This window comes from Peromyscus californicus, unplaced genomic scaffold (assembly GCF_007827085.1).
Source record: "Peromyscus californicus insignis strain IS unplaced genomic scaffold, ASM782708v3 Scaffold_7__1_contigs__length_154581171, whole genome shotgun sequence".
NCBI lineage: Eukaryota > Metazoa > Chordata > Mammalia > Rodentia > Cricetidae > Peromyscus > Peromyscus californicus.
This window is the reverse complement of record NW_026294595.1, coordinates 120,298,315-120,311,408: the sequence shown is the minus strand read 5'-3', so window position 1 is coordinate 120,311,408 and position 13,094 is coordinate 120,298,315. Positions and strand designations below refer to the sequence as shown.

At 45.8% G+C, this 13,094-nt stretch overlaps 1 protein-coding gene across 1 annotated transcript in view; it reads right to left on the bottom strand.

Annotated features, from left to right (window-relative positions):
• Slc24a3 (solute carrier family 24 member 3) overlaps positions 1 to 13,094 on the bottom strand; it is a 488,609-nt gene that overhangs the window by 45,815 nt on the left and 429,700 nt on the right. The window contains exon 8 of the mRNA XM_052722879.1: positions 5,742 to 5,767. Within this exon, the coding sequence (XP_052578839.1) occupies positions 5,742 to 5,767 (26 nt within the window). The remainder of the gene's footprint in view (positions 1 to 5,741; positions 5,768 to 13,094) is intronic.

The window sequence follows — 13,094 nt, the reverse complement described above, 5'->3', positions numbered from 1 at the left end:
TAAAAGTAGAGGGGAAACTAACGGTTGGGAAGGGGTGACAGAGGGCAGGAGGGGGCAACAGATTATAATGGGATAAATGTGATAGAAGTATGTGATATACATGTATGGGAAAGTAGTAATGAAGACCATTATCTTATACAACCAGTACAGACTAACTAAAATGACACTGGTCATGAAAACCCTGTGTCCACACAGAGTTCTCCCATGCCTCCTTAAGACTGATTTTACTAACATGGATTTATCCAAGTAGAAAGCACTTGGGGTGTGAGAGGCGGCTGGGCATCCCAACTGTCCCAGGTTCAGGTACAGTTTTGGGTTTTGGTCTCCAGGAAGGTGCTTTAGTCTGACCCCTACTGCATCTCTCCTTAGCAGGCATATATGTGAAAGGAACTTCATGGTTAAGTCATTCTAAAGAAAGGTGCATTTTAATAAACACAGTGTAAGATCACTGGAAAAGAACCAAATTCAGTGGCCAGTTACCTCTTCTCTTTCTCTTCCTTCTTTTTTTCTTTTTATTTCTTTTTTTTTCATGTTGTATCCCAGACTGCCCTCAAATTTGCAACCTTCCTACCTCAGCCTCCAGAGTGCTGGGATAACAGGTGTGGACATGACGCTCAGCTTAAATCCAGTACTTTCTAAACACTTCTACTTAACAATCTCTCTCATTCTTTTTTTTTTTTTCCCACAAAGCAAGCCCTTCTTAAGTTGGTTGTTGGCCATTTCTCAGGATCACCCAAGGGTGAGAGACTCAATTCCTGTCTACGTTGCTGGTTTCCTTTGTGGGCTTGCCACAGCCATTTCCACCCTAACACACCGGGTTGTTGAAGCCTCTGTGACCTCCCACCATTTCCTTGGTTCCTTTGCCTAGCTGATCACCAGGGGGTCTGCATGGTGCTCTCTACATACACCTTTCCTTCGTGACTGTGAGCATCTCCAAATGACCTTTGATAACATGTCCACTGCCTGTCCACCAGCCAGTGAGAACCTGAAGGTCAGCACTGTCTGCAGCTCCTTGCTGACAGGTCCCCAGGTGGAGCAAGAGGTTTTCTCCAACAGTTTCCCAGAGCTACTTCTGTCTCCCATAGGCACAACTTGAGGAACTCTAAGGAAGAAACTAAAACACTGTACTCTGCATATTTTAGTTTCTTCTCCAGCCTTTGGAATCATGACACGTATTTCAGCTTCCTTCTGACACTGTGACCCTGGCTGACCTGTTACCATGAACCCACTGGCTTTGTCCTGCAGGATGACCTAACAGATGGATCTCTCATGTTTTCAGTTTTAAGTGTCTTGGGAATGTTACCTAATAGAAAGTTGTCTACATCCCTTGCCCAGGGATAGAACTCTATTGCACCAAGGCAATAAATGACCTCCAGAAAGATAAATCCCACCTTCAGTTCCCAGGATTAGTAGCTATTGGTCTGAAGTTGTAATGGTCAGTCCTGGCCTGGCCATCATCTTACCAAAGATACATAAGATGGAAGGGTCTCAGAAAGGCATTACAGTCTCTCATTCTTCCCTCTTGTCTTCAACACAGACATGATGGCTAGAACCACAGGAGCCATTTTAGGACTGTTAGGGGAAGGGCTGCAGAAACAGGCATGGTGCATCTGAGATTCATGATGGTTGCTTTGTTTTTTAAAATCATCTTCTACTAAAAGCCTCCCAACTGATTGCTGGCTCCCACTTCTTGTTTGAACGTGAACACATGGCACAATGGGCTTTAAGAATGGTGAAGACATCTCATTCAGGTATAACAGGGACACCTTGCTTTTGTATACAGTTAGCCCTGCTTGTCTGCATCTGTAACTCAACCAACTACAGGTTGAAAAGTTTTTAATGTCTATCTTACTGAACACACACAAATGTAGTTCCTGTCATGGTTACTTTTAGGATCCATGACACAATGCACAATCACCTGGGAAGGATGTCTAGTTTGGCCTGTGGGAAGGATTATCTGATTTATGAGAAGAGATGTCCACTGTGGGTGGCATCATCCCCTGGGCAGTAGACCCTGGGCTGTATAAGAATGGAGAAAGTGAGCTTAACACTAGAATGCCTTCATTTATTCATTGTTCTCTGCTTCCAATTATAAATGTAATGTGACCAACTATCTTAGGACTCTGATGCTGTGACTTCCCTGCTAGTCTGTACTGGAACTGTAAGCTAAAATAAACCCATTTCTCCCCAAAGTTTGCTTTGGTCAGGGTATTTTATCACAGCAATGGAATTAAACAAAGACAATTCCCTGAACAATCTAGTGTGACACCATGCAATACATGAAACACTCCAATGCTGCTATTTAAACGGCATTTGCATTGCACTGGGCATTAGTGATCTGGAGGTGTCTAAAGCATACAAAAGAAGGTGTGTAAATACCATGACATTTTACATACGGACTGGAACAAAATATTCTGGCAGCCTCAGCAGTCCTGAAACTAATTCTTCACAAATCCTGAGAAACCTCTGCATTTGTATTTGGAATATTCATATCCTAAAGAGCACTCTTATTTCAAAATCAACACAGTTGCAATCAGTTTTCTTCTGAAGATGTGAAGTGAGTTAATCACCCGTCTTAACCTCTCTAAGAGCTGCTAGACTATCCTGTAGCAAGGATGGAACTCAGCTTGTGAGGGTCACCAAAACCCTGCTGTGTTTTCACTATGCACACTGAAGAGTCTGATTTTACAGAGAGAGAGATCAGCTCCTGCCCACTCCCATCCAGAAAAAAAAAAATCAATGCTTGGTAGGTAGGAAGACAGGAGAAGCAAACAGTAAAAAGCATCTTCGAGTTCAATGTATTTTGCATCCCCTGAAATGAGGAATTAAGATTTCTGGAAGCCCCAGAGTACCAAAGGGCCAGTGGTGTAGGTTTTAATTTCTTGGCCTCACTCACCCGAGAAATTCTTTCTGTCAGCCCATCCATGCAATAACAGTGATCACACAACAGGCCAGCGCTCTGAGAATGATGGGACTCTGGGCCCCAGGAGCCCTTGGCTCAGCTCTTTGGAAGCAAAGACACCCCCCAGGGCTAGCATCAAGTCGTATTCCATTTGTAACTCATGCATCTGTGGCCCTCTTGACTCCACACACTCCTGACTCCATGTACAGGACTGTTAGTTCTCAGACTGTAGGTACTTATGGCCTGTTTCTTTGCAGAATCTAGAATCTCCTGAGATAGGATTCAGGCTTTATCACAGCATAAGTTTACCTACCCCCCCCCCTCTCTCTGTCTCACACACACACAGACAGTGAGAGACAGAGACAGAGAGAGACACAGAGAGAAGCTTTTTGTGGTGGTTTGACTAGGAAGGGCCCCCATAGGCTCATATATTTGAATGCTTGCTCATTGGGGAGTGTTACTACTTGAGAGGGATTAGAAGGTGTGGCCTTATTGGAGGAAGTGTGGCACAGGGTGGGGATGGGGGTGGGGCAGGGGGATGGGTTCAGAAGCCCAAGCGAAGCCCAGTGGATCTCTCTTTTTTTCCTTCTGCCTTCAGATCCAGATGTAGAACTCTCAGCTACCACATCTACCTGTGTGGCACCACGATTCCTGCCCCGATGATAATGGACTAAAGCCTCTGAAACTATAAGCAAGCCCCAATTCAATGCTTTCTTTTATAAGCCTTGGTCATAGTGTTTCAGCACAGCAATAGAATAATGACTAAGGCACCTTTGGAACGAAGAGGAAATTAACTCCCCTTTCTGGCTCTAAGACATGTTAGGTATCTTAAAGGGTTCTGTGAGGGTACCAACCAAAGCTCTTTTATCAGGATGTCTTCAATCAGCTCTCTCTGCCATGGTTCTCATGCAGCAATGCAATGCTATGTGAGCACAAGTGAGAGCTCCCCCAAGACGGTAGCGCCTCACCCTGGGCTGGCCCTTTCCAGCAGTGGTGGACAGCTGCTGAGATCAGCCGTGATCCTAGTGTGCTGCCTTCTAGATCAGCACCCTTAGCAGACCTGGGATCTGGGGTGCTCCCAGCCATTCTGACCTCCTCAGGCTTTTGATCACTAGTACTTAAAAAGACTTGTGTGTGTGTGTGTGTGTGTGTGTGTGTGTGTGTGTGTGTGTGTGTGTGTGAATCAGTATGGAGAGCATGGGTCTTTTAAGAAAATAGAATATATGTACTTTATTATAAGCTGCATTTTTAACAGTTGGGTTTTCAAACATTTCACAAGCTGTTTTTTAAGGAAAGGAGAGAGAGGTCTTGAGGGAGTTAACATTATATCTCTGTGTGCTGGTATAGCCCCCCCCCCCCAATGACAGTCCTCATACTGAGGTAGGTCCTTGCCACCCCCAAGTTCTGGAGGCTGGAGAGCTATTCTTAGACAGAGACACAGCCCCCAACGAAGGGTTAGAACGAAGCTGAAAATGTTTCACTGAAAGTGAAGCCACAGGAATTCTTTGCCTCTTTTTCTAGCTCATTCCTAACTCAAGGTAATGCCATGGAAGTTTCTAGCTACAGAGTCACTCCCCTTTCTAAGAAGTTTTTCATTTCCTTCTACTTATGCAGATCAAACATTTGGGAAAAAAACTAACAAGAATGCATAGGACACCCAATTTCTATTTCCATTTCAAACATATTGGACTTGCTCAGAATTCATTTCAAGAATGGGGGTTTGGACAGTTGGTCAAAGTGTAAATAACCCTCAATATGTTTAGTTGAACAACATCTTCTATCTAAATCACCACAGACTCAGAGCCATTAAATTCCTTTTAGAGTCTCAGCAGCACTTTAATGGGATAACCGTCAGTGATGTGCTTGGATCCTGACTCCTAAGATGTCACTGGGGTTTGGAATACTGCACTAGGTGTATCTCCTGCTACATACAGCTCAGATCCAAAATGTTTCCCCAATGGCCAGAGTGTTAAAAGAACTGGTTCCCAGCTTGGTGCTATTGGGAATTGGTGAAAACTTGAAGAGGTAGGGGTCCCGTGAGAAGTTTTTGGGTCATTAGGAGTATGCCCTTGAAGAACAATGGGACCCCTCTTTCCCTTCTTCATGGTCATGGGGTGAGTGGTTTTGTCTTTGCCAAACATCCCTTTTACCAGCAGATGTGCCAGCAGAACATAGACTGAAACCTTTCAAACTGGGGTAAAAAATGAACTTTTTCTCTTTATAAGTTGATCATTTATGTTACTTTGTTATAGTAATGGAAAGCTGACTGCTATAAAAAAGATTAGCCAAACCACAACCATGGTCCAGCTATGGCTGACTATAGAAAGACACAGAAACTTGGAATAGCATCCAACCTCCACAATAAAGACATCCAGATATGAAGATATGAATCCCATCGCCCCAGCCCAAGGGAAAAGCTAGGTAAAAGATAATTTGTTGAGGGGGATGGGCGGGGTCCTAAGAAATTCTGTTTGTTCCAAGTTGTCATGACATTTCCTTCCTTTTCTAAATTAGATTTACTTATTAGTGTGTGTGTGTGTGTGTGTGTGTGTGTGTGTGCGCGCGCGCGCGTGCGTGTGTGTGTGTGTATGCGCGCACGCACGCACACACTCCAAGTGTGGATGTGAAGGTCAGAGAACAACTTGTGGGACTCAGTTCTCTCCTTTGATCACGTGGTTTCCAGAGATTAAACCCAGGTTGTTGGCACTGGCAGCAAGTGCCTTTACCTGCTGAGCCATCTTGCTGCCCCGTGTCTTTTCTAAACCTCAACTCCAGCCTGCAATGCATTTGGTTCTGCATCATAAAAAGGGACAGTTAAAAGGGACAGAAAGGTACTTACCAAGAAACTTTTTCATCATAAATGAACTGTGAAAAAAATAAAAAAGAAAGGCAGTTACACATGTGCACGCACATACAGTGTTTTATGGTGTGCTGTCGGTGCTCACCGCTGGCATGGGGACATTCACGGCAGGACTGGAATGTCAGGCACCTGTGGGCAAACTCTTTCTGTAGTCTGACTACTGAGAGTGAAAGAACACGTTGTGTGAAGATTGGGTGGTTGTGGGTGGGAAGGAGAAGCAAGGTGATCCTTCAGTTTCTGCCCCAAGATGGAGGACTGGGAGAGATGATTCTGCTTTATAAAGCAAGACACATCATGGAATTTAGGTTTACAAGGGGAGGTAGGAACTTGGCTGGTGCTTTCCAATTCTGATCCTTTAGGTACCACGAGTGACGTTTCTGCACATCTCAGATTTGATGTAAGCAATTGATATTCCACACACTCAACATTGTCCTTTTAATTGTCTCCTTTTGTTCCCAAGGGAGACGTTCTATCACCACCAGAAGTGAGGGGATCAACACCCCTTAGCATCTCACATAGAAACTGACCTTGAGACAAGTGAATACAATGGCATCAAAATGTGTTTGCCGATCCTGGCACTGTTGGCTGCCCATGCCCTGTGCCACGGCCTGCCTTCTGTCAAGGAAGGAGGCTAGAAAAGGTCAGAAGCAGTGAAGGAAAAAAGTGACAAACCAAGATTTCAGTCTTATCTATTGGGACCAATAGAGCGTCTATCACAAAGTTTAACCAGTTAACTTCCAGCCCAACACGACCTCAGATCAATTCCCATTTGGGGGAAACAAAACAGCAAACAAACAAACAACCAAACAAAGTGGTAAAATCTTTTGACATATATAGGGAAACCAAATTTCATAAAGCAGAAATAATTTCTGGGGTTGTTCAACCCATCATGAAACTGATTCCAGGACTCGGGTCTGGCTTTTATTTTGGACCTTTTTTCATGCCCACATGACTCATAGGACCCACAAAGGGTGTATCTGTTATGGAGGCAGGAAGCCATAGAAATGGTTTTAAGGCTTCTCTGAGCATGGTGATCTCTGATTGGCATTCCCCATGGAGGCAGAGGCCTCTGGAGACTCTAAGGCAGAGGCTTCAGGGCTGGCAGACAGTGCCAGACCACCTACAGCGAGATGGTGAATGTAACTAACAATGCGGGCATTGCCTTGGTCCCCAGCGATTCTAATAATCTCCAGTTGTGCAGAGACAAACGATATCTCAAAGACAGCCCACACAACTCACAAGGAGCTCACAAGGAGCTCTTCCAGTCATCATAAAGGTCTAAGGAGAAGGAGCAGGAGGCAGGAGTCATGCTTACTTGTAACAGGTTCTTTTTAACAAGCTGTTTAAAAAAAAGAATGTTGCTTCATTGTCTTGTTACTCTGTCTCTGCCATCAAATTCAACAAGTACAACTGGATAAAAACGCCAAGCCAGAATGGGAAAAGGGTTTGAGGAATCAAGGAAACAGTCCCAGGATGTGAGCTAGATAGTATGGAATCCACCCCCTGGAAAGATTCACGGTTGTTTTACATAATCACTAGCATTAACAAATTGTTATCATGAAATAATGGAACAGAACCAATTATTTAAGATGGAAAAATTTTTATTAAGTGCTTAATTCAATATTAGTCTTAGCAATGGGGAAGGAACAATTACTTCATAGTCGCTCAAGAGAATCTGAGACTCCAGGAGAGTTTATTAAACCAGAACCATTTAATTCCCTTCCATCAGAGAAGGCAAGCGATGCCATATATGAACGTAGCTTTTAGGGAGCCTGCACTCTGTGAGATTCTCCATAGATGGGGGTATAGCTCCTATAAAAGGAGTCACTGTGACCAGTTGACTAGTCTTGGTACAGAGGCACAGGCATCCTTTGTGTACTTTCTAGGAACAGCTGTGGGTCGGTAGGCCTTTAACTATTGATTATTTAAAGAAAAAAAATAATAATGGGCTTAACTGTACAAAAGTCCTCGTTGTGGCTTGAATGTGAAACATCCCCCACAGATGTATATTTTTGAACACCGAGAGGGTACAGAGCCTTTGGGTGGTGGCCCAGCAGAAGTGAGTCATTGGCCTTGCAGGGAATGTCTGCTTTTGCTTCTGGCCCAAGCTTTCTGCTTCCTGTGAGGAGACATCTCAGGCTCCCTCTGTCCCAGACAGGAGTGCGCCCCTTCCTGTGCCTCCCTGCCATGCTGGCCCACACTCCCTCTGAAACTGTGAGCTGCTATAAGCATCTCCTTTGAGCCTATCATACATTTTATCATAGTGAAAAGTAACTAATATAGCCCCAAATGGGTGGGGGGAGGGATAGAGTTTACAAGGAGCTTAAAAGATCAGAGAAACAGCGGGAAAACCATGGTGAGATCAGGTAAACTGCCAGCCAGAGTGATGTGTAATGTGTGGAGGTGTTGTTGGGAGGCAGACACTTCTGAGAAATGGATGTCATCTTCCTGCAAGTTCTAATACATGGTAGCAATCTGGAAACATTTAAAATACCTGAGAGTTTTCCTTCTGTATGACCCGGGGACACCCCGTTCCTTAGGGGTAACAGCTGCTGGGTCTGCTACTGAGGATAAGGCCTCCCACAAAGCCAGGGGATGCAGCTGCCCTGTGGCTGTTGCAGAAACATGGTGCAGTTTATCCCTGTACCTTCAGAGGATTGTGTAGAGCAATAAGAAGATGCATCAGGGGAGGTCAGAGCTGGTTCTTGGGGGAGGCAGTGTGGCCTGGCCATCCCTTCCTGGAAGACTGAGAATGAGGAAATCAATGGCAAATGTCCTTTTGGAAAGGACCATGGGGCCATCCTGATGGAGGCCTAGGATCATTCTGTGTAGAAAGTTAAAAGGACAGACCGGGGTCTTCTAATGGCTGTGGAGAATGGGTTAGTTATTGCTTACAGATATTATTTAATTTCATTCTCCTGAGGGAAGTAATGTAAATACCTCTGGTTTTGTGCACAGGCTGTAAGAGGGAACACCTCCCCCCCCCCCCCGCCCCCACACCACCATAGGAATAGTGGGGACTGTAGGAAATTGAAAAACATGCACACTCTTAAGAAATGCCAATTTAGTTCCACTTTGTTACCACTAGGTGGTGCTCACACCCCAGCCCTCCACCCTGGTTTCGGCAGTGAAGTTAAAATGACGTGGTCCAAGCCCATTTTCAAAGCTCTGGTGAAACCTGCGGGAAGGAGAGCAAGTACCTCCAGGCAGGCAGCCCACTGACGCGCCTACAGCGGGCCTACAGCGGCATGTGGCAGGTGGCAGTAATTCCTGCTTGATGTTCACTACTGGACGGGGCCAGGGAATAAGTCATCTGTGCCAACACAGAATCTTCTTGTGAGTTGCAACCGAGCAAGTTCCCCAACCTCTTCCCCAAAGAAAGCAAGCCTTACATACTCTCTGCTGCATGTGTTTGAGGCTAGGAACTGAGATAACTCACAGTTGCTGAGAGAGCCACCGGTGCTGAGAGCCCGGCCTCAGATTTGCTGAGCAAGCGCTACCCGGGGGTCCTGACCTCTGACCTACATGTGGCTCATCCAAAGCTGTACTTGGCTTTCTCTTAGGTTTCCACATATTCTGCCGCTGGGCTAAATGTGAACAAACAGAAATGAATTTGACAAAGGCACTCACTTCCTCTAGGCTTCAGAGAAGTGGTTGGGAACCATGGAAACAGGCTTGTCAATCCTGGTGTCTGCTCTAGAATTCTCCCACAGAAGTCGGGCTGACTGCAGGCAGGTGGATCATCCCCCCTCCCCCCCCCTCCCCCGATGCCAGAGCTTCCCAGGGAACTGCCAAGGGAATGGCTCCCTCAAGATGGAAAAACACGGCAAAGACAAGCTGGGAGTGGCTTTGGTGTAACCAGGAGAAGGGGGTGAACTGCCTCAGCATCACCACACCACACCACGGGAATGGCCACATTGCTGCGATTTATAATCTTTATTAGGATCATCGGCACTGCGAGAACTTTAAGCAGTGAAAATGACGGGAAAATCAAGAGCCTCATTTTCTTTCAAGAGGCTCAAACTTGAAAATCTTCCTTAACTATCAAATCAAGCCAGCCTCCCCCACAGACAGCACTGGGACCCCCCCACCCCCAACCCAACCCCATCCCTACCCCAGCTGCTCTGCATTTAGAACACTCACTTCTCAGGGTCCAGGAGCAGGCAGAGCAAGTGGCTTAGTTAAGGGAAGGAATAAGGGGAAGAATCCAATGGGACCTACTAAAAAGCTGTGCCCCACCATGGCTTGTGCTTTAAGGCTAATGGGGCATGCAGGAAGGTAACGGGCATGACATCAGCGGCTGCAGGAAGGAGGCCAAGAGAGCAAGAGTTCGAGAAGCGCTGATCCTCTCACAGAAACCTGTAAGAACCTGCTCTGAGGCAGAAGAGGGTGAGGAGACAGTTGAAGTGCACAGGAGACAAGGGTGGTGAAATCAAAGGACTGGTAGCTGGCGGCACAAAAACAAACGCAAACACAAACTAAGAATTTAAAGTCATTTTCCTTGCAAAGCTGAGCAAGCTGCCTTCTCCAGAACAGCTGACAGACACCCCTCCCTATGGAGTGAGCAGATGCAAAGATGATCCCAGTCTCCCAATATTCCCAGCACCACATGGTTCCTTCCATACAGCCACCACAGTGATGGTAAAACCAGCTAACTTCTCTGCGACCACAGTCAATTCATTTCAGGACTTTACATTTCTGTCACAATCGTTCCCCTGGAAAGCTTCTAGCTATCATCATCATTTCCCCTTGGCCAGAAGAAGAGTTGGAATGAAATGGAGTACAGTTAATGCTAGGGAATCAAGAGAGAATCAGTTAATCCTCAGTGAAGAATGGGATTAAGAGGGAAAGGGGGCTGGCCAGAGAGAAGGCCACCTGGAAGACAGAGGACAAAGTTTCACCATGACCATTAAGATTGCTTTTCTACCACAGGAGGAACAGGACCAAACCATTTCTAGAGTATTTAAGATTATCTGCTGTGATGGATAACTTATTGTCAACTTGACACAACTTTAGAATCACTTGGGAAGAGGCTTGAAGAAGGATTGTCTCCATTGGGTTGGCTTATGGGTGTGTCTGTGGGGATCGTCTTAAGTTAACTGCTGTGGGAAAGCCCAGCCCAGTGTGAGCAGCAACATTCCCTAGGCAAGGAGCTTTGAACTGTGTCAGGGCAGAGGGATCGAGCTGAGCACAAGCGGGAAGTGAGCATATGTGCATTGACCTCTCTCTGCTCTTGACTATGGATATGATGTGACTTGTGGTTTGAAGATCCTATCTTGACTCCCCCCCACCCCCACCCCGCAATGATAGACTGTAACCTGGAAGTGTAAGCCAAATAAGCCTCTTCCCCTATACTGCTTTTTTGTCAGCTTTTTTTTTTTTTTTGTAAATCATAGCAACAGAAATAAAACTAAAACAGCTACCTTCATGAGTTCTAGGGTGTGTAAGGTAAAACTCTTTTTTTTTCCCCTAACAACATGCTCACAGAATAAGGAATATTTCAGACTCCCAGAGGCAGATTTTATTGGAAGGAAATCTGGATTCTATATAGCTGTACTGTACAGCCGGAGCTACACTGGCATGGTGTAGCTGAACAATCTTAGATACCTTCTCTGAAAGCCCGAAAGGCATGGATGCCTGTAGGAGTGTTCATAGTTTCTGCAGGACTGTTGTTGGCTCACTAGAACCACACTATTCAATACGGTAGTTACTAGCCATCTATGGCTGTATACTGCAACTTAACAACGAAAAAAAACCTTCGTTGTTTACTCTTGCTAGCTGCATTTCAGGTGTTCAGTAGCTGCCCATGCCCATATGGCTACCATGGCTACGGTATGAGACAATGAAAAGGGACAGAAAGCTCTGAGTTCAGCCAGGAAAGTGTCTCCCAGGGGTCATGCTGAAAGCTTGGTGCTTGGGTTGGCACTATAAGAAGGTTGGTGAAATCTTTGTGGAGAGGAACCAAATGAAAGGTCTTTAGGCCATTGGAGCATGTCCTTGAAGGTGACAGCAGGATCTCTGTCTTCTCTTTTCTTTCTTGTTGTTTTGGCTTGTGAGGTTGTCACTTTGTTCCACCACACACACCTGTCATAATGGGTTCAAAGCAACAGGGTTACTGGAATTTGAACTTGGGCTCCTGGGTCCATGAGCTAAACACACCTTTCTATTTATAAGTGCCTCAAGCATTTTGTCACGGCAATGGAGAGTCAGTGCCCATCTGTGGGAAGTGTGTGTCACCTCAGCTGTTTCTTTGCCCCCATGGGATCTCTTTACCCAGGGGCTCTGCGAAGCGCTTTCCCAGTGATGGAAATGGAAGCAGTCTCTTGAACTTGAGCTTCTTTGCTGTGCCCGCACCCAGAGTGGCTTGAGGACTGTGCCAACAAGGATCAGTGGCTTCTCGGCTCTGTCATCCACAGACAGTTAGCACTCTGAATTGGATTTCTGTACCAGCCCAAGTTATGGGAAAGCTATTCCACAGAGCTTTCCATCTCCCACGAAAGTTCTCTCCCCTTCATGTTCACAATCACTGACTACAACTGAGATGAAATGTAAAAATAAAGTAGTTCCTTTTGGGCAGCTGTTAGACTGATGATGTGATGGATCATTTGCATTTATGTAAATTTCATGATTATGTAAATCACAGCAACATTTCAATGCAAGAAACTTGACAAGCTGGCTGGAATTTGGAAGAAGGGCAGGACTGGGAGGCCTGCTATGCCCATGAACCAAGTGCTCCTGGGTGTGAAGGAGAGGCAGGGAGGCCTGCGCTGATGTGTGGACAGCTGTTGCATGTGTGAGCAGACACACAATGGGAGGCGCTGGAAAGAACACAGAGTATTCTCAGGACTTAAGAGTGGCATCTCTCCTGCTTCCAGGCATTGTCTAGCTTTTCCATGGCCAGAGATTCCAATACAGAGGGTGTATGAGGCTAAAGGGAGGCTCTATTCCTGAGGGGAGGGCAATGGGAAGAAAGTACTGTGTGTTTTTGAAAGAAGGATTGCTTTAGACAGTGGTATATCATCACTGCAGACTAATCATAAAATAGCACTGAGGAAAATTTAGATGGGGCCTAAGTACCAGAGTGAACTGACTTTGGGTCTGTTGATGAACGGTCTTCGTTTTGGGAGACTGTGTGTGGAATGCACACGCCTGTCTCACTCCTGTGTTCTTGCTTTCTGCCCCATCTGTGTCCCTGCTTCAATTGGTATGTCTCAGCCTTCTTAGATTCCAAGCAATAAGGAAGCTCTTAGCATTCTCCTGGCTGGACTCATCGCCCTCTGTCCTTTAGCAGCAAGCAGCATCCCTGGAGAATCTGTTCTGGCCATCTTTGGA